The 20664-nt window shown below is 40.1% G+C and overlaps 1 protein-coding gene across 3 annotated transcripts in view; it reads left to right on the forward strand.

Annotated features, from left to right (window-relative positions):
* Positions 1 to 20664, forward strand: part of ASTN2 (astrotactin 2) — a 980906-nt gene that overhangs the window by 402356 nt on the left and 557886 nt on the right. For all 3 annotated transcript variants that reach the window (XM_058672825.1, XM_058672827.1, XM_058672826.1), the window contains one exon: positions 1931 to 2098. In XM_058672825.1, the coding sequence (XP_058528808.1) occupies positions 1931 to 2098 (168 nt within the window). The remainder of the gene's footprint in view (positions 1 to 1930; positions 2099 to 20664) is intronic.

Consider the following 20664-nt stretch of genomic DNA (forward strand, 5'->3'; position numbering starts at 1 on the left):
TCTTCTATCCATGGGTTCACTCTCAAATGACAGCAACAGCTGTGACTGGGCTGAACCAGGGTTCAGATTTGTGAATATGATCTGGGTCTTCTAGGTGGGTAGCAGGGATCCAATTACATGGTTCATTGCCTGCTATCTCCCATGGTGCACATTAACAGGAAACTAGACTTGGTTGTAGAGCCAGGATTCAACCCCAGGCATTCAGATATTAGAGGCAGGCTATCCCAAGCAGCGTCTAAACCACTCTGTCAGATGTGCATCTGTGATACCCTATTTAAAGGCTTTTGCATTTAAGATTCCTAGATCTGCCATGCCAAGTTTAGCTTTGCAAATCTTGGTCCTTTTTGGACTCATTATTTTCCCCTTATAAAATCCTACCTTTTAATTTTATTGCTACCTACATAGTTCAGCCATATTACTCATAGGCAGCCATGCTAAATATGCTTTCATTTATTGTCCCCATCAGGACTGTGTATGCAAAAGTGTGTGTGCATGTGTACGTGTGTGAATTGTGTATGTAATACTATGCATGACTGTGTGTGTGGATACGTGTATACATGCTATCCATATAGATAAACAGATGAGGACCATTTCAAAGCAAATGCTACAAAGTAGAGCCTTTTCTTTAGCCTGAAATGCTTTCAAGAACAAATTTAAGCCATCACTGAAGCATTGATTAAAACAAAAATCATTTTTTTAGCTGTTTCCAAAGCAAATCTGACTTGCTACACTATCAGTCCCTTATAACAGGAGCTGGCTGGGGCTGGGTCATATTGATGGAAGCTACGGGGTCCATTTGCTCTTAAACTTCACGCATCCCTAATACTTCCCAATGTTAAAGCATTTTTCATTGTGTAAATGCTACATTTTTCAATAGAAGTGCTGGGGATTCCTTTGAAAACTTCCTTTCTCTATCACTAGGTGTTCATGTGTGTGCTTCTCTGTGTTTTTCTCCCTATTCATCTCAGAATACAAAGCGGAACAGAATGTAGTCTTGGTTAGGAGAACTCTGTGCTTTTTCCGTTAGACACAGCCAGTTGACCTCTCCTGTTGCTCTCATCCTGTATTGGGCCCTGAGGGCCCTTATTCTAGAAGGGATGTCTGGGTGATTCTTAATAGCTTGTCTTCCTTTGGAAAAAAGTCTTAATAATTTTTTACTGGTGCCCATGCCATGCTGTCTGGAGCAGGTTAATCCTCCACTTCCAACACTGGCATTCCATATGGAAACTATTCAAATTCCAGCTACTCCACTTCCAATCCAGCTCCCTGCTAATGACCTGGGAAAGCAGTGGAGGTTGGTTCAAGTACTTGGGCCTCCACATCTATGAGGGAGACCTGGGAGAAGTTCCTGTCTTCTGACCAGCCCAACTTGAGTTGTTTTGGCCATTTTCGGTGTGAACCAGCAGATGGAATTTCTCTTTCTTTCCTTCTCTCTATAATTCTGCCTTGCAAGTACAAGTAAATCTTTCTGACGATTAAGATAACCATTGTTTACTAGAATAATTAAGCTTTGGTTAATTATATCTGTATTAATACATTTCATTCTCCCAAAAATGTCCTAAGATGGGTCCCTTTAAAACTTTCATTTACAGATGAACAGACAAGGCTCAGAGGCATTGAGTGATTTGCCCAGAGTCAGTGGCTGATAGTGAATTACCCAGGATTTGAACACATGTTCTGCTCAGTTGTAACAACTATTAGGCTGAACACTATCTCATATCTTATTTTCTCTGTCCATATTTGTTCTGACACTATGACCTGCACATTATATATGCTGTGTAAAATGCTTATAGACTAGTGAGATCAGATAACCAGACAGGTGAGTGAGGGATACTGTGGGCTGTTTATGACCTCCCTGTTTCTACAGTACCAAGAGCTGACCCCTAACATTGAGGAGAAAGTAGCTGTCTTTCTCTCTCTTCACCCGTAGGAAGCAGCTTCGTGGTGAGTGAAGGGAGCTACCTGGACATCTCTGATTGGTTAAACCCGGCCAAGCTGTCCCTCTATTACCAGATCAATGCCACATCCCCATGGGTGAGAGACCTCTGTGGACAGAGGACAACAGATGCCTGCGAGCAGCTGTGCGACCCGGAAACAGGTGAGCCATGGGATGTGAGAACGGGCTGGAGACAGAAGGAACCAAAGTGTGGCGCAAAGGAGGGTCTGAGCTCCATCTGCCTAAAGGAACATGGGTTCTTCTCTATTTTTATTTGTTTATTCATTTGAATATAAGAGATACAACAGAGGAAGGAGACACCGGGAGGAGTAAGCATGGCTTCTAAGCCATTCACAAGAACTTGAGGCAAAGGTCCATCAGTTCATTTGATTCTTGACCTCTGCCTGTCATTGCCTGGGAAGAGAGCAAATTCTCAGAGAACCACAGGATCTCGGAATGATAAAGGACCCCAGAAAATTTCTAGCTTTTACTTCCTCAAATCAGAGGGTCTGAGTACCATCTGAAAGCCCTGAGTTAAGCTCAGCTGATACTCTTTAGCAAACAGTTGCCTATCTGTGAGTGCCAGAGAATAGTACCTAATCCACAAACCTGCTATTAGGCTTAAATGAGGTAATAGATTAAAAATGGAAATTTCCCTTGTACTGGAGACATGGCAATTTTTTTTAAAAAAAGTAAAACCTGTACCTACTGAGTTTTGCATACTAGTATAGAAGTGACCTGGGTTTCAGAAAAGCAAGGAGGCCCTTCAGCTAAGCAAGAAATCTGCCCGAGTTCTTCTGTCTGTCTTAGCCTATTTATGTGTGATATTGTACTTCTAATGCCCAGTGATCCCGATAACAGGAAGATGCTCATATATGACCAGACCACACTGAGTATATGGAAGAGTGTATACAGCTAGAAATATAGTCAGAGCGTTTATGCCATGCTTCTGTGTAAGTTAGACTTATATTCAAAATGATTTCTAAAGCAACATAAAATTATAAGAATTAACTATGAATATTTGTCATTTTTGGACTGGCTTATTTCACTAAGCATAATGGTTTCTAGTGGGGACCATTTTGTTGCAAATGGTAGGATTCCATTCCTTTTATGATTGTATAGTATTACGTGGAGTAGTTGTACCACAGTTTCTTTATCTAGTCATCTGTTGGCAGGTATCTGGGTTGTTTCATGTCTTTGCTATTATGAATTGGAGCTGCTATTAGTGTTACAAATTTCTTACATGTAGATTTCATTTCATTTGGTTATATTCCCATGAGTGGGATAGCTAGGTCATATGGTAGACCAATTCTCAGTTGTCTGAACACTCTCCATATTGTTATATGACAGCCTTCATGCAAAGTGCAAAATAGATACATAGGTATTCAAGTATATACATACATTCTCATAGATGAACTATACTGATGTCTGGCATACTGGGAAGTGAAATCTCTAATCTCAAATAAAGCAGGACTGCCAATGAAACAGTTAACTATACCTTGGTAGTATGATGTTAACTTATAATGTGGTGAAATGCTTATTGCAGGAAGTAGAACTTGTAACTGTTACTAAAGGACTATAACACCGTGTTAATATAGGAGAGGAAAATGGAGCAAGAGGAAGGGAAAAGAAGAATCCCTATACCTACAAAAATATATCATGGAAAATAGAACAGTAATAATAAGGAATTAACTATCAGCATAATATGTCAGATTCAGAGAAGTCTCAAGAGACCGAAATTTGCAAGTCGAGTGCATCTAGATGGCAGTTAACCCCATGAGATGAATTTTATCTACATTAAATATTCAGCAGATAGGTAATATTTTATTTGTAGTGGATACCCAGAGAGTGATAGATTTACTGTCTACAAATAAGAAAATGGGCATCAGAGAAAGGAAAGTTAGAGGCCAAGATAGGATTAGATCCCGGATCACCCTATTCCTCATGTGCCATACATCTCTACAATTTTGCATTGGGATATTTTCTCTGAAACTTCATCTCCATTCCTGGGAGTCCGGCTGGCTTGCCTGAAAGACTCAGCACATGGAAACTACCACAAGAGCCTCTGTACAGAGGGGACAGTGGGCTGTGTGCTCTGTGCTGTGCCCCAATTCAAAAGGTTGGTTCTTCGTGTTCAAGGCTTCCTGTTCTAGGAGGGGCACCAGTCCCAAAGTAAGGAGATGGCTCTGCAATCTAACTTGTGTATCTCTGTAGCATCAGGCCAAGATTCGGCTTTATGATCAGTATTCTGTTATCCTTTAATGGATACATGTTGGTAATATTCACTCAGGCCTCCTGAGAACGCTGCTTGAAAAGAAATGCAGTTCTTGTATCTTATTTGACAAGACAACTGAAACTTCTTTGTCTTAATCAAGGCTTTTAGAGTTTAAGCCACCCTAATCTATATTTGTCCCCTATAACCTTTCTTTACACCTACCTCATCATTGTTCTTACTCAGCAGCTGGGTAAATCCTGATGAATTCATGTGTTTTTGGATTTGTTCTCACCAGGTTATCTTGTTTTCTTTTTCTTTCCTTGTAAGGAAAAGAAGATTAATGGTAGATGGGGGAAGAGTACACCTTCTATACCTTATTCTATGAAGCCCAAGCTAGGCAAGATATCAAAGCCTGAACCTTCTGGTTTCCAAGCTTTTAGAGGCATCGTTATAGTTCCTATATATCTTCTTCATTAGCCACAGGATTCTAACACTGAATCATCCATGTATTAGATATGTTAGCCAACTTATAAAATAGTCTGACTTTTCTATCAGGACCATGTGATTATACACACACACACACACACACACACACACACACACACACGTACTTGGAGCTGGACATGTCACTATAACCAATTAGATCAACTTCTCTAACTTTCTTGGTGAGGAAGTAGATGCACAAGATAAAAAAATGACAAGACCAATGTCACACAAAGTCAGGATCTAAACCCAGGAACCTATACTCTAAACTAGTGCTTTTCATATCTCAATAGACCTAGCAGAGAGAGGGCAATGGCATTCTGCATTTCTAACCTATGGTCAGCTCTTGCTGATGCTTCCTATGCAAACACTGCCCTGTCACAGTGAAGCTCTAAACTCTACATTAAATATCCCTCCCCTGTTCTGTATGTAAAGGGTTTATTCAATCACCTTGATGTAAGCATGTTTGCTTCTGTCTCTTCAGCTTTGGCCTCTGTGTATCTGTGTCATGGGTTCTAGGTACCGATCCCATGTGGTTCTCTTGTGCCTCTATCTCTATGGCTATTTTCCTCCAGTTGAAATGTCTTTATCCTTTCAACTGGAAAATCAAGGGTTCCTTTTCTGTTTCCTTTGTGTTCAAACTAAACACCCTTCCTCCCATCTCTTTTTCCTTGTGACTCCACCCACTCCCCATGTCTTTCTCTCCGATTAAGGGCACTCCCTTCTGCTGTTGTAGGCTCTGTGCTTCCATATGTCACAGTTCTGTCCTTCCACAGAGTCATGGTTCTTTTCACGTCTAGGTCCATTTTCAGCCAGTAGACTTTGTTGAAGGTTGCTGAGAGATTCAAAATGTATTTCTCATCCATCTCTCTATTTTTAAAACTCAGCATAGTCTCTGACATATCATTAGTGGGCAGAGAATAATGAGAAGAGGAAGGAAAGAGGCAATTTCCCTTCTCAATATTGTTGAAATTATTTAATAGCCCACGTCTAGTAGCTATTTACATAAGAACTCAGAATACATATTTTTCAGTTCTAGAGAAATTGGGTTACAAAAACCATCTTGCTACCAGTCACTTAAACTCTGATATACTCGGTCTCATCTTTCCATCGGAACACATCCCCAAAAGTATCTGTCTTTGCATTGTCCACTCTATTCATCCTCAGAAAGTTCCATAAACACCATTTGCAAAGTCCCATATTGTAAGTAGAGTTCCTCTCTCCACCTGAAATATTGTCTACCCTTTAATCATCAGTTTCAACAATCCAGCTCACTCAACAACCTGTTATTTCCTCTCCAGATAATGAATGAGTTATAGAAAATCATGATAGTCCTCTATGAAACAAGAATTAGTGTCTGAAAATTCCTCTTCCCTGCTAGAATGTAAGTGTCTAAAAAATCCGGCAGTATCTTTAATTTAACCCAGTATTTGTCTCATGTCAAAGCTCAGCAAAATACCTTATCTTGTAAGTCATGCAAGACATAAATGGATGGGCTGTCTACACGTGAGAACTGGATACAGTAACTTAAGATCCATGAATATATATTTTCATGAGACTTAATTCAGACTAACTTTGTGAGATTTAGTTTAATGTGTTAGATTCAGTTCAAAACGGTTTTCATAATTGCCCATCTCATAAGTCTATGTTGAATGCTCTGTGAACTCATAAATTGGACAATATTCCTGTCTTCATCATTTTTACATTCTCAAAGGTATAGAAAAACTTCCTATGTAATCATTATATGCTCCTGTATAACCACTATAAAAACAGTGTGGTGTAAATCAAGAGTAATGTGTTGACCAAGTGCCTCTTTCTTTAAGAAAAGGTAGAAATAGATTGTAAATGAGAATTTCAGGAGATACATCATAGAGAAGATGACCTTTTAGTTTAGCCTTGCAGACTGGTGGTAAATATGAAGAGGGTACTTCAGCAGAAGGAACTTGGTTTTACAAAAAGGAGAACACAAATTAGAATGGTTCTACAAACCAGGGCAAGGCTCTTGAGCTGGTATCTGCACAGTTAGCTAGTCATGAAAGGAAGTACTGTGGGAAAATAGGATAAGGAGAGACACCAAAAAGGCGAAGGTCCAAAGACTCCTGGAACCAAGACAGGATTTGATGTGACTATATTGGGTACTGAAAAAAGAGAAAACTGCTCTCTGTATTTGCCCCCCCCAATTGTCTTAAGACCTATCTGATTGTCTTTGGATAACTAACTGTCCATTTGTATATTCCTTTGCCTTCCATAAGAAATCAGAATTTGGAGGAAGTCTGGAAAAATGGAAACATCGAAGGCCGTGTATGGTTCTAGTCTTAGACCTGTGAGATGTACTACAGTTTCCATTATGGAAACTTCTTCCAGATGAGAAATACATAGAGCTGGATAAAGTCATGAACTCAAGTAGCTTTCATATCTTAAAGCTTTCCTGAAGGCACTTTTTTTCAAATATTTATTTATTTTTATTGGAAAGGCAGAGGAGAGGAGGAGAGACAGAGAGGAAGATCTTCTGTCCAATGGTTCACTCGCCAAGTGAACGCAACGGCCGGTGCTGTGCCAATCCGAAGCCAGGAGCCAGGAGCTCTTCCAGGTCTCCCACGCGGGTGCAGGGTCCCAAGGCTTTGGGCTGTGCTTAACTGCTTTCCCAGGCCACAAACAGGGAGCTGGATGGGAAGTGGAGCCGCTGGGATTAGAACCGGCGACTATATGGGATCACGGCACGTGCAAGGGGAAGACTTTAACCACTACGCTATCGTGCCGGGCCCTTCTGGAGGCACTTTTAAGAAGGATTATTCCTCCAAAGTGAGGAAGGAATTGCTGAAGATGCTTCAGCCAACTAGTATGTAATGTCCTTGGTATGTGGATAAACCTCGCAAGTCTTCTTGGGTGTATGCCATAGCCCAGTCCAAGTATAGTTTGCCAGAGACTTTGACAGTAGCTGCCACTGTACTGACTATGGAATTACAATCATGATTTGCAGAAACTAACTCATAGACTGTACAGCACCACTTCCCAGCTCTTTGTTCAGTGATGTCATGTTTATATCCTGGAGATTTACTTAGATTTTGGGAGGATTTTACATCAATAAAAGTGATAAGCGCTACAAAATCAGGGTTTATATCCTTCAAAAAGCCAATCATTAAATATTTACCAGCATAGCACTAGATGGTATGGGAACAAACCCATCATGGACTAAATCAAAGGAAGAGTTAGTGGTGGCCTGAAATTATCAGTGGTGGTATGGGTTCTTTCTAGACTACCATTACTCTTCATCTTTCTGACACAGGAAAATAAATACTCGAAAACTATTTGGATATACAGAAAGGAGGAGAGACAGAGAGAAAGATCTTCCATCCGATGTTGCACTCCCCAAGTGAGCCGCAACGGGCCGATGCTATGCCGATCCAATGCCGGGAACCAGGAACCTCTTCCAGGTCTCCCACGCGGGTGCAGGGTCCCAAAGCTTTGGGCCATCCTCTCCTGCTTTCCCAGGCCACAAGCAGGGAGCTGGATGGGAAGTGGAGCTGCCGGGATTAGAACCGGCACGCATATGGGATCCCGGAGCTTTCAAGGCGAGGACTTTAGCTGCTAGGCCATGCCGCCGGGCCCTCGAAGACTATTTGGAATACCCCTATAAAATTTAACACCAAACTGATCAGATGATCAGGCTTGGATTATCAATGCCAACATCATGGATAATAAATATTTGATTGTGAAACAGTTTTATTAAAGTTCTTTACAAGTGCAGAACTACACTAAGTTCTCTGCAGGGAAATTTTGACAAAATGACCCTGCCCCATACAGCAGGTAACCACAGGGCCCTATTTCATTCAACCCCAGATTTACTTGTTCATATATGTATTTATTCATTCAAGCATTTGGTGAGCCAGAGTACATTTGGATTTTTGTGCAAAAATCTTTGCTTCTGTTTACTGGTTGTAGAGCTTTGGACAGGTCATTTAAAGTATTGGAACCTCCTCTTGAGTAGCTATAAAATGGAGAAGAGTCGTTCATATGTTCATGGTGATTGTAAGAACAAAATGAAAGTTAGAATGGACTTAATAAAGTTGCTAATATATGATGGGCATTCAATACAGAGTGCTTTCTTTCAGTTTTATCATCAGCAGTTTAACCACTTGTGTCTTCACTGATTAATTTGCAAGTACATTGTGACATAGTTAATTAAGCAATATACAACTATATTATGTGAGTTGAAAATAGCATAAACTCTCTCTACCTTCTAAGAGCTGACCATGCAGTAGATAAATTTAAACTAGACATTCCTGCCTTTTGGCCTTTTCTTTAGTCCAGGTTGAATGAAAACCATCACAAACTCACATTCCTACAGCCAGCTTTGCAGCAAATTTGTCATTTGACCTTCATAAGTCACACACTGTGAACTTCAGATTTTTTCTCTTTAAGAAAGCAGATTAGAAACATATTTATAGTTTAAGAGAAGTCCCTGGACATCATCTAGTCTGATCTAATGAGGAGACTGAGAACCACAAGAACTAAGCAGGTTGTCCAATGTCACTCAGTAAATTAGTTTCAGAGTAGAAATTTAAACCCTAAATAATTCCCAAGATGTTTTCCAGCTCAAAATTCATGTTTCTATGACCTTTTAAGCACTAATAACTTAGTGCATAAGTATGATTGAAATAATTTGTAAATGACATTTATAGCAAATTGAATTTCAGAATTGATATGAACTTCAGTCATGTTCAGCCATCATATTCAGTTTAGTTTTTAAGTCTTCAGCAGCCACTTTTCATTTGTAATAGGATATGATGTGAGAATGGAGTGTATGTACTTATGCCATATAGCTCTCTTATATCATACTAAATATTTCTACTATTAATAGATTGTTCCTATTCACTGAGCCTTGTGTTATTAAAGTTTAAAGGAACGTAAGAATTCATGAAGTTGTAAAGTCCAAGAATTTACAGAATTTTTTTTAAATCCATGTTTTGGGAGAGATAGGAACACTGGGGTTTCTAGGTAGATTAGGTGCAGAGTTCTGATGTCAGCACTGCAAATAGTTCCCATGATGCAATAAGTGTGTATTTGATAAATGAAGTTTGTCAAGGATACTAACCTGTAGCTTTCTCTCTCTTTTTTTTTTGTGCTCGTATCTGATTTTGAAATAAGCGTAATACTGGATTCATAGAATGGTTAGAAAGAATTTCCACCTGTTCTATATTTGGAGAATTTTTTTTTATAAATTATGTGTGTTTTATTTTTCAAGATTTCCTTTCTTTTTGGGGGGATTAATTTATTCATTAATTACATTGTATTATGTGACACAGTTCATAGGAACTTGGATTCTCCCCACCCCTCCCCAAACCCTTCCCACCATGGTGGATTCCTCCACCTTGCTGCATAACCACAGTTCAAGTTCAGTTGAGATTCCCTCATTGTAAGCATATACAAAACATAGAGTCCAGCATCTTATTGTCCAGTCAAGTTCAACGGCTTCTTAGGTAGACCCTCTCTGGTGAAGACAGAGCCAGCAGAGTATCATCCGGATCAATTGAAAGCTCCAACATACCATCAGCAAAAATTTACATCATTATGGGATTAATTGACATAGTAATGAGTAACCAATATGTTAAGAGTAAATGCGAGTTCTTAACCACATTCTGTGACCACCTCGTTGACATTTCAATTTTAGTTTATACATAACATATAACATACATAACATGTTATACATAACATCATGTCATCTTAAATTAAGGCCAACATGAGAATATTTTTTAAAGAACCAGTGTTCGTTCTTCTTTAAATTTTGGTAGGATTTAGTAGTGAACTCATTTTTTTTTCTTGCAGTTTTGTTTCATGAGAGACTTAGTACAGATTCAGTTCATTGTTCATTATTAGTTGTTTGGAATGTTCTTTTTCCTCATGACTCAGTTTTGGTAAGTTGGATGTATCATAATTTGTGTATCAAATTATGTATCAAAGTTTGTGTATCATAATCTCTCATGATTCTAGTTCCATGACGCTAGCTGTAATGTTTTCAGCTCAGGTTTTATTTATTTGGATCTTATTTTTCTCCAAAGACAGTTTGAAGGACAGCTGTTTCTCATCTGAAAGTCAGCCTCTCCTTTGATCTGGACTCCGCTAATCTCAGATTCAACGAAATTAAACTCTATTCTTTATCTGTTAAGAATTAGTCCTAGAGTAACTACGCCACTACTCCAGTGGATCTCTCTTGGGAAATTCCTCCATGAGCTGGATCCCTATGATCTTCAGAACTTTAATACTCTTCACCTTATCATCATTTGTATTGGACTTCACTAAAACCCAAATTACATAAAAAATTATCTAAATTAGATATTAAGTAATGAATTCTGTACTTAGTTATCCTGACATACAAGATAATGGAGTCATACTTTTAAAAGCCCTTTTCCAACAATATTCATTAAAACCATAACTTCTAACCAAGGTATTACTGTATATGTTCTGCAAAGTGAATCCATTAATCATAAAATCCCATCTCTGTCATTATATTGATCCATGTGTTGCAGGCTTATTGTCTGTCTATAGCAAACGAAGATGCTAGAGAATGGTGAAATGTAGCTCACGATTAAGAAATGTAGAGTAATGATGAAAAAATCAGGAAGCATATGAATACCAATGTGGCAATAATGGCATCTACAATTTTGCTTGCATTTATTGTAAGCTAAATACCATGCTGGCTCTTTATATAATTATCTTGATCTAAATGACAACACTCTCAGGTAGCAATAATTGCTTCCATTTTTCATATAAAATGCTGTGTCCACAGGTAGTCTGTTGACATTCACAAATCCTGTGTTTATCTAGAAATTATATTGGGATTTGGACCCAGGCTGAATTCATAGTTAGTGTTTGACTAGTTCTTGTGTGAGGGTCAGTTCAGCACTGAAATGAGAGCGATGTCCCAGTACTCCTATTCTGATGGTCATTTACAGAGAAGTCTCAGAGGCAGGCATGAATTCTTTGGACAAAGAATTTACAGAATAAATTGACCTGAAATTAAAAAAAAGACCCAGTTGAATATGGAATTAGGGAAAATGTAGAATGGAGCTGTGGATTTATGGTAGTATTTATGAGTTATGAGAAACTGTTATATACCTGTGTTTGACATACTTGCTAGATCTGGTTTAAATGTGTTATAAAATATTATGTTATGGAAGAGGGTTGATATTAAAAAAAAAAAAAGGACAATCTGTGTCAAAGAGGAGGTCATGAAATTTCAGACAGCCTGTAACAACAAACGGGCCTGACTGTTCAAAAACTGAGAAGCACAAGGTTAGAAGAGGCTGTGAAAACATTTCCTTACTGAGAGCTTACCAGTGCCACTGAAAGTCAGAGGTAACCTTTGTAATGAACTTGAAATAAAGAGGTTTCTTAGAGATCTGAAATCTTGTATTGCAAAGATGCAGGTGGGAAGCAGGTGGCGCTTGCCTTGCCTGATGATAATCTCTGGGGTGAAGTTACCAAAAAGGAGGTAAGTACTCAGCTTTTAAGAGTGACTTTTATTAACATAATTATAACCCACTGGCATTTCAATTGGTGACTGTATTTAATTTTATCTAACAAATGTTCAAAAAAATGCAGTGGGCTGCTAAAAATGGTGTTTCTCATCTCTTTAAAAATAAAACCTGACCTACCTGTTTATACTACCTTGTTACAGTCTGCTCACTCACAACAAAAGTTTGGAAAAATGAGATGACGCTGCATAGCTGGAGTGTTAAGTGTCGTTAGGGTACAAAGGCACGTTGAGAACGGTTGTGTGGTTTATGCTGTTGTGTGGGCAATGTGGTAGGGCCTGCGCAGGTGCTGCTCCCTCTAGAGGAGCAGTGTGCTCCTCACCCATCCCTTACTTCTTTGAAGCTCCATTCGTCAGTTGGTTCATTTCTCCTTATCCGTCAGCTGAAATGTTGCTTCTGAAGGAAATGATCTTCGCCACATTATTCTCTCTATGCTTCAAGTTTCATTAGTGCTCTCTATTTTTTTTCCTTATTAGAGTCAGTGGTAATAATAGCCTACATTTATATAGTGCTAACTACATGCCAGGCCATCCTCCAAGGACTTCATAGATATTATTACATTTAATCTCTCAATAACCCTGTGAGAGAGATGAAGTCATATACATGTTTTTTTAAGACTTATTTACCTGTATTGGAAAGACAGATTTATAGAGGGAAGGAAAGATAGGGCGCAGGATCCTCCATCCATTGGTTCGTTCTCCAAGTGGCTGCAATGGCTGGAGCTGAGCCTATGCAAAGCCAGGATCCAGGAGTTTCTTCCAGGTCTACAATGTGGCTCAGAGTCCCAAGGCTTTGGGGCTGTGCTCCACTTTCCCCACACAAGCAGGGAACTGGATGGGAAGTAGAGCAGCCGGAACACTAACTGGTGCCCATATGGGGATCTCTGGTGTGCAAGGCGAGGATTTAGCCACTGAACCATTGCGCTAGACCCATGAAATCATATTTTAACCAAACTAAGAGACGGTTGCATCTGTGTAGCAGTGTTTTATGTACCTCTAAGAAAGAAACGCCACCAACACTAAACAATATGAAATGAATAATTACTCAGTGCAGCCTTGGTAATGTTAGAATGTGACTGTTGTTGAGAGACTAAACTATTGTTACAATATAGGGGAAAACAATATAGGGGGAGGGGGAGGGGAAGGCTGAAGGGGAAACCCCTGAGCCTAAGGAACTGTATCATGAAAAATAGAGAACTAAAAACACATGGAAAGGTATGTGTCTTTGAATGTGATGATCTATTGTTTCACCATTTTATGGATGCGGAAACTAAATCATAAATAGTAAATGAATGTCCTAAAAATCACCTAGAAAATTGTGGCATCTTTCTTAAAATCCTTCAAGACTGGGTTCAGAGTGCATCCTCTCAAATGCAAGCCTATGTTATCGGTACAGCATGACAACTTGTCTTACGCATCCATTTACATGGTTCCTATGTGCAGTGACCGGCCGCCCATGAGACCGCATGCTGCAAGCAGGCGAGAGGTATGTCTGCATTATTTTTAGCTTTGTCCCCAACTTGGCCCATTGCCTAGTTGCTGTTGATGTTGAATAATGAAGGCTGGAATGAGTGCCTGAATCATGAAATGCTGGATTTGGATACAAGTTCCATGAGCCTTGCTTCTACCTTAGCACTTTACTCATGGTGGGACCTTTGACTGGTTGTTTCATCTCTCTGGGCCTCAGTTTCCATATTTGTAATGCAAGGGTAATTTACACCTTAGTTTGGTGATAGCTTTTTACCTCTGAAGTTTTGTATAATAAAAATGCATATTGAAAATCAGTGCTTGCTATTTGTTTTGACAACAAGCGAGAGAATAAAATAAAATTCTTGCCTACTAATTAGAAGACTATTATTATCCTGAAGATGTTATACATACAAAAAGTACTATAATAAAGACTTGGGGATAATTAGGTAGTTTTAATAGATGTAGCAAGCAGTAAGTATTAAACAGTCTGAGGTATAATGAATGCAAAGAATAAACTAGTAAAAATAAAAACAAAAGAAAAATCAGTATTGTGCTCAGCTCTGGCTTTGGAGAATGTAGAATGAGAATAACCAATGATTTCTGATATCTTGAAGGGTAGACAGTATAGGGACTAGTACAAGTTTTACTGATGTATTGTAGCATCCAAGAAGCCCTTTGGACCCAAACCCCTGCATCGCCACTCCCAACATACACACCTCGGGACATTTTGCTAATCCCTCCTATGTGATTGGTTTTTCATCATAAAATGGTGGAAATGATATCAATATGGCAGAGCTCTGGAAGATAAATAAAAAAGGATTGTGTTTTAAACACTTACAAATATTAGTATCTTACATAATGCCCAATAGACGTTTAGTTGAGTCCAAACTGTGGATTAGTGAGGGAAGTAGCAGAGAGTCTTCAATACAGTGCCACTTGTTGTGCATCTTAACAGGCAGATAAAACATCCTAGGGCAAGTGGAATAGTGACTAGGGTTGAATCATGTGCTCGCTATCCTATAGAGTAGCTGCCAGCCATATGTGGCTATTTAAATTAAAACACACATTCATTGAAATGAAATAAAATTCAAAATTCAATTCCTCAGTCCCACTCACCCTACTTCAGAAGCTCCACGGCTACATTTTGCTGATTGTTGCCATACAGGAGGAAATAGATAGAGAACATTTCCATTGCAAGTTAATCAGACCGTGCTGCAGCAAAGTTCAGTGACACTGCAGTTCATGTCTATTTCCTTTTACCGAACGCCAGCCCTGTGCCAGGTGCTGTGATAGTCACTGAGATTCTGCAAGAAGTAAGTCTGACGTAATAACATTAGCTTACTGCAGGGGTTAACAAACTGCAGGCCCACAGACCAATTTTGCATTTATTATAAAAAAAATAATTAATGGGGGTTCGGAGCCATTGCCTAGTGGCTAAGGTCCTCGCCTTGCATGCACTGGGATCCTACCTGGGCACCAGTTGTCAGTTCTAATCCCAGAGGCTCTGCTTTCCATCCAGCTCCCTGTTTGTAGCCTGGGAAAGCAGTTGCGAACAACTCAAAGCCTCAGGACCCTGCACCTGTGTGAGAGACCTGGGAGAGGCTCTGGGCTCCTGGCTTTGAATCAGCACAGCTGGAGCAGTTGCGGCCGTTTGGGGAATGAATCAACATAACGGAAAACCTTTCTCTCTTATCTTCTTCTCTCTGTAAATCTGTCTATGCAATATCATTAAAAGTAAATCTTATCCAATAATATTTAAAGTAACTTTAAAAAAATACTAATTATTATTATTGATGGGTACAGTGTGGCAGCCTAGTGGCTAAAGTCCACACTTTGCATGCGCCAGGATCCCATATGGGTGACAATTCGTATCCCAGATGTTCTACTTCCCATCCAGCTTCCTGCTTGTGGCCTGAGAAAACAGTCTAGAACAGCCCAAGACTTTGGGCCCCTGCACCCACATGGGAGACCCGGAAGAAGCACGTGTAGGTGTTAAGGCTGCAAGGAGAAAAGACTGGGAAGATAGAGGGAGAAGCTTTTGCAAATCTAGGCAGTTTATCCAAAGCAGGCATAATTGAAAAGGTGACCTTGCCAAGCCTTGTCCCTATGTGTCTGTAGAAAGCACGATCCAGGCCAAGGAACAGCCGGTGCCAGGACTCTAAGAACGGATTCAGTTTTGCACATCCAAGAATAATTAGAGGAGAACATTGGTTGCACTGAGTAATAGGAAGAAGCTGAGAATTGGAGTCAGGGAGGGTTCAGAGGCCCAAGTCTAGTAGTGGCCTGGGAGATTGTTGCAAGGATGCTAATGTTCACACTGAATACAATGGGAGAATGAATGAGGGACTCTGGGCAGAGGGATGACATCATCTTGTGTTTTGAGTGAATAATTCTGGCAATTTATTGAGAAAGATATTAGTGGAAGTGGAAGGAAGTAGCTGAGATCCAGACACTACATTTTATTCATTGTGATTATTTAGGGATCACCAATTATATGCTAATCATTTGCTCAGTTCTGGATATGGTGACAAAAGAAGCTGCTGTTTCTGCCTCCATCGTGTGTCTGGTAAACTGGTGCTTTAGTATCAGAGCTGTTAGATGGGTTTGCTGTGTCTCACGCATGTGTGAATGCTACAGACAGGACCATAGAGGATGCTATCAAGGGCCCAGCACTGAGGAACAGTGGAACCACTGAAACAAAGTGTGTGCTGGAAGTGAGGCATGAATACAGCTTTGCTGACCAATAAGTCAGATGGGCTGGAAGCAGAGAAGCAAGTGGGAACCTCAAGCACTTCTATGGTGGTAATTTGGCACTTGCACAATCGGGAGGGACTTCTTAAACTTATTGAAGGAGAAGTATTAATTCAAGACTGTAACCTCTCCAGTACTCTTCCAAAGGAGCCTTTGAAGACTGCCCTGCAGGTTTGGTAGTCAGAAAACAAAAAGAGATCTGCTGATGTCCAATGTAATGATTCTAGGAAGGATTTTTCAATAACTCAACAACATAATGGCAAAGCTTGATGAGAAATTTCTACATAGTATTAACTTTTCATCTACATCCTAAGCAATGTTGACACCCCACTGCAACCTGAGCCATCACTTTTGCATGTGAAAGTGATGTTGGCTTGTAGTTATTCTTTTGTGAGCTTCTCTTGAGCATATGCTCAGGTGATCAGCTTCAGGTCTAAGGACATCAAATGTCTGTCTGTGTTTTTCCAAAATCATATGTATTCATGCAACCCTGTGAGGAGGTGATGGGGATGCATTCACATTGTAACTGAATAAGGAGACAGTTGCTTCTATGTACCAGTGTTGGTCTCTGTTTGGTTTTGGAAGGTAAATGTAAAGAATTTAGCTAGTGAAGCCAGACAGACCTGGGAAAACATCTGAATTGCCCCTAACTATCTGTGTGGCTTTGAACAAGTCCTTAATTTTTTTCCAAGTTTTAATTATCTGCCCTTTTTAATTAGAAGAGTGAGTAGCTACTTTTGTTACATATTCTGATGATTATCATCAGTGCAAAGTGCCTGTTGCATTATGTGACCAAAAAAAATGAGCAGTTGAAGCAAAGGGGAATTGCTAAACTAGAGACCCAAAGAACCAAACAATGCTGATGATGCTTAACAAAATATTCAGTAATGTTGGCATCGAAGACATCATGATAGATTGCTGAGCAAAAGCAACCTCCTGGAAGCCATGTAAAATGCAACACTTCCTTAGGACAAATTGTCCGATATGATATATTGATTTGTATATTGATTAAAATATTATACCATATCTCATGAGATATACAGATATCTAATGTGAATCGATATTTTTAAGATTTGGGTCTTTGGGACCAGCACAATGATCTAGTGGCTAAACCTTCTCTTGCGTGCGCCAGGATCTCATATGGGTGCCAGGCTGTTTCCTGGCTGCTCCACTTCTCATTCAGCTCTCTGGTTGTGGCCTGAGAAGGCCAGAGAAGACAGCCCAAAGCCTTGGGACCCTGCACCCACATAGGAAACCTCAAAAAACTACTGGCTCCTGGCTCTGAATTGGCTCAGCTCCGACCATTTGCCAGCTACCTAGTGAACCAGCAATAGAAGCTCTTTCTGTCTGTATCTCTTTCTCTCTGTATTCTCTATGTAAATCTACCTTTCTATTTTTTTTAAAAAAAAAGAGTAAATCTTTTTAAAAAGTTGATCTGTTTATGTGATACCATTTGCATGGCATCTGCCCATTACACAATGCTGTTCTCTCTTGATTGAAGTCAGGGTTGGTTTTAATTTCAGTGATTAAAGCCCTCTGTGTAGGAGAGAGAGAGAGAAAGAGAGAGAAAGAGTGTGTGTGTGTGTAACTGTCCGTCCTCTGTTTTTGATTGCTGTGTTAAATGATCTCTTAATTAAAGCTTTCCTGTTTGATTTAGAGTTTATATCAGCTAACAAGAGTAGAGGGTTCAGAGATGGATTTCTGTTGATCCCACCAGAGGTCTCCCTTCAGACTGGGTATCATGGAATTCAGTGTGCTCTACCCTAATCCTGGAGGTCATTGCCCTCACCCAGTAAGGGTTTGCAGCTGGTTGCAGCCTCTGAGATGGCTGAAAACAGACCTAACAGTGAAGACTGACTCCTCAGTGAGGCCAGATGCAGGCCACTTAGAATTGTGTTGCTTCATTTTAATTACTCACAGTGATGCTCCATCATAGACCAAGAAATGTACCATAAAAATGTTTTCTGAAAGAATGTGAACCTTTGTAATGGGAACCTGTGCTGTTCTGCAATTAAATTATTGCAAGAAAATACGTAGACACCAGGGATGGGATTCAGAGGCTTTTGGGTAGGCAACCTTTTGAGAGGAAAGTAAGAGTACATTGGAAAAAAGATCAGGGTAGAGGAGGAAAGAAAGAAAAGGAGAGAAATCAAGAAAATGAAAAAATGAAGGTGATTGCCTCTTGGCTGTAGACACCTTTGTATGTTGTATCGTATTTAACCTCCACACAGAGCATCAAAGAAGATAGCCTCTGTTTTATTTGCTGAAAAGGAAATTAAGATAGATCTAGGAGTTGGACTTCAGTGACTCTGGACTTGAGAGTCCTTTTCAGGGCACAGTGCCATCAAGGTGAGAAGACACCCAGATAGCAAGGAACATAGAGACATGCAGAGGGAGGAATAAAAGGACAGAGAAGCAGAGACCAAAGACACAAAGCCAGTGCAAAGATCTGAGTATTGAAAAAGAAACCGAGAGGCAGAAGGAAGAGAGAGCCATTTAGCAGGAGAGAGATGAGGAGGAGGGGCGAGTAGACTGTGCCTGTGACTGTAGTCATAATCAGGAATGAGATGAGCAAAGTGAAAATTAGCTGGGATCAGTGGAGTGTACACATTGTGTCAAATAGCATAATAGTCCAGATGGAAGACACTGAAAAGCACAGTGCTTGGTTTCCTGGGGAAGCTAGCGATGAGCCAGACCATCTGCCTGCACCTGCGCCTAACGTGACTCTGAGGAAGGGACCCCCTTGGAGCAGAGCAGACGTCACTTGCTATCCACAGGTTTCCTCGTTTCCTGACTAGACAAAGGCAAAGATCCTACTCTACCCCTATCTTGTACTATACCATTGGTGTCAGGAACAGGACACATAGGTATAACCCATGCCACTCAGAGCACACTCTGTAGTCTTTTCTGTCTGTATTTCCTTCAGTCTTTTCCTTGAATTGTACAAATGGAATTTGCTTTTAAACTCCCATAGATAATGGTGCTTGGAGGAGGAAAGAAACATCAATGAGTCTCTTTTGTGGAGCAAAGAACCCTTTTGCAAAATGAGTAATTACTCTTGGCTTAATTAATTTTGTATATTTCACTTTGCTGTTTCAGTTTTTGTTCAGGTAGAGAACAGCTGTGTTGTTAATCATCATGTGCCCCAACGGCTTCAGCTACGTATTTTATCCCCTCTACATCCTCGTGAACAGGGAAAGACAGGGCTTACGCGCTCTATCTTTAAGCTTAAAAGAATGAAGCTCAGATACAATGACTTGATTAAGGCATCCCAGCAACCTGTGGGAAAACAGAGTTCTAGATTTCAAATTGTTGACACCTCATTACTCCATTTTACCTGTGTTGGTTTTAGTTTGCATAGAACTGTGGACAAAGACCAAGGAGAGGAGGCACAGCAAGGCAGGCCATTTCGGTGAGACACAGGGTTATGCTGAATGCTTTAGTCTTGTATGATGTGGTGATGGATCGCTATGAGCTCAGAATCAGACCTGGGCTTCTCTCCTGACCTTGTTGTTTTCTTACAGTGTAATCTGTCGTCAAGTCAGTTAGCCACTGGGTCCTGCAGCTTCCTCATTTGAAAAATCAGGTCATTAGCACCTGCTTCATGGTATGAATGAGTGGATTAAAGGAGAAAATATGGATTGAACAAATCATAATTAGCAAGTTCCACAAGCAGAGATTAGTGTTTCCCACTATTCAGGGGTCTAGAATGAGAGTCACACTCATAAAGGAACATTAATTGCACCGGATCTCTAAGCATGATCATTGCCAACATGGATATTTAGAAGCCTGTCCTGGCAGTGAAGCATTCTTCATGCTGTTCAATGAGGTCAGGCATGATTAACTTATAAAGAAAGGAGATAGTGCTGATTGGAGACAGGAAATGTCACCAAGTCATGGAGCCATTGGATCGTAAGTGCAATTTTAATCCTTTTACTGACTCTACTTCTTGTGTCTACTTCTACTCACATTTGCTGGATTCAGCATTTGTGAATGATTCCTTTTGTTGAGGTTTTGGGGATTCACCTCCCAACAGGTGCAAAATCAGGGCAGGATTTCTCAGTGCCCATTAACATCTGTGACTATGTGTCCATTGTACTTAATGACCAGCATACAGCATTTCCCATTTGACTGTGGACTGCCTTTGCACTTTGCTATTTCTTCTGTTTGGAAACTTATGCTTCTCCAGGAGTGGAATATGGTGAGGCCTGGGGTCAGCAACATAAGCTCTGGAGGCAGGCTAAAGGGATTGTGATCCTGATCCTGCATGCATAA

This window comes from Ochotona princeps, chromosome 14 (genome assembly GCF_030435755.1).
Source record: "Ochotona princeps isolate mOchPri1 chromosome 14, mOchPri1.hap1, whole genome shotgun sequence".
Classification (NCBI taxonomy): Eukaryota; Metazoa; Chordata; class Mammalia; order Lagomorpha; family Ochotonidae; genus Ochotona; species Ochotona princeps.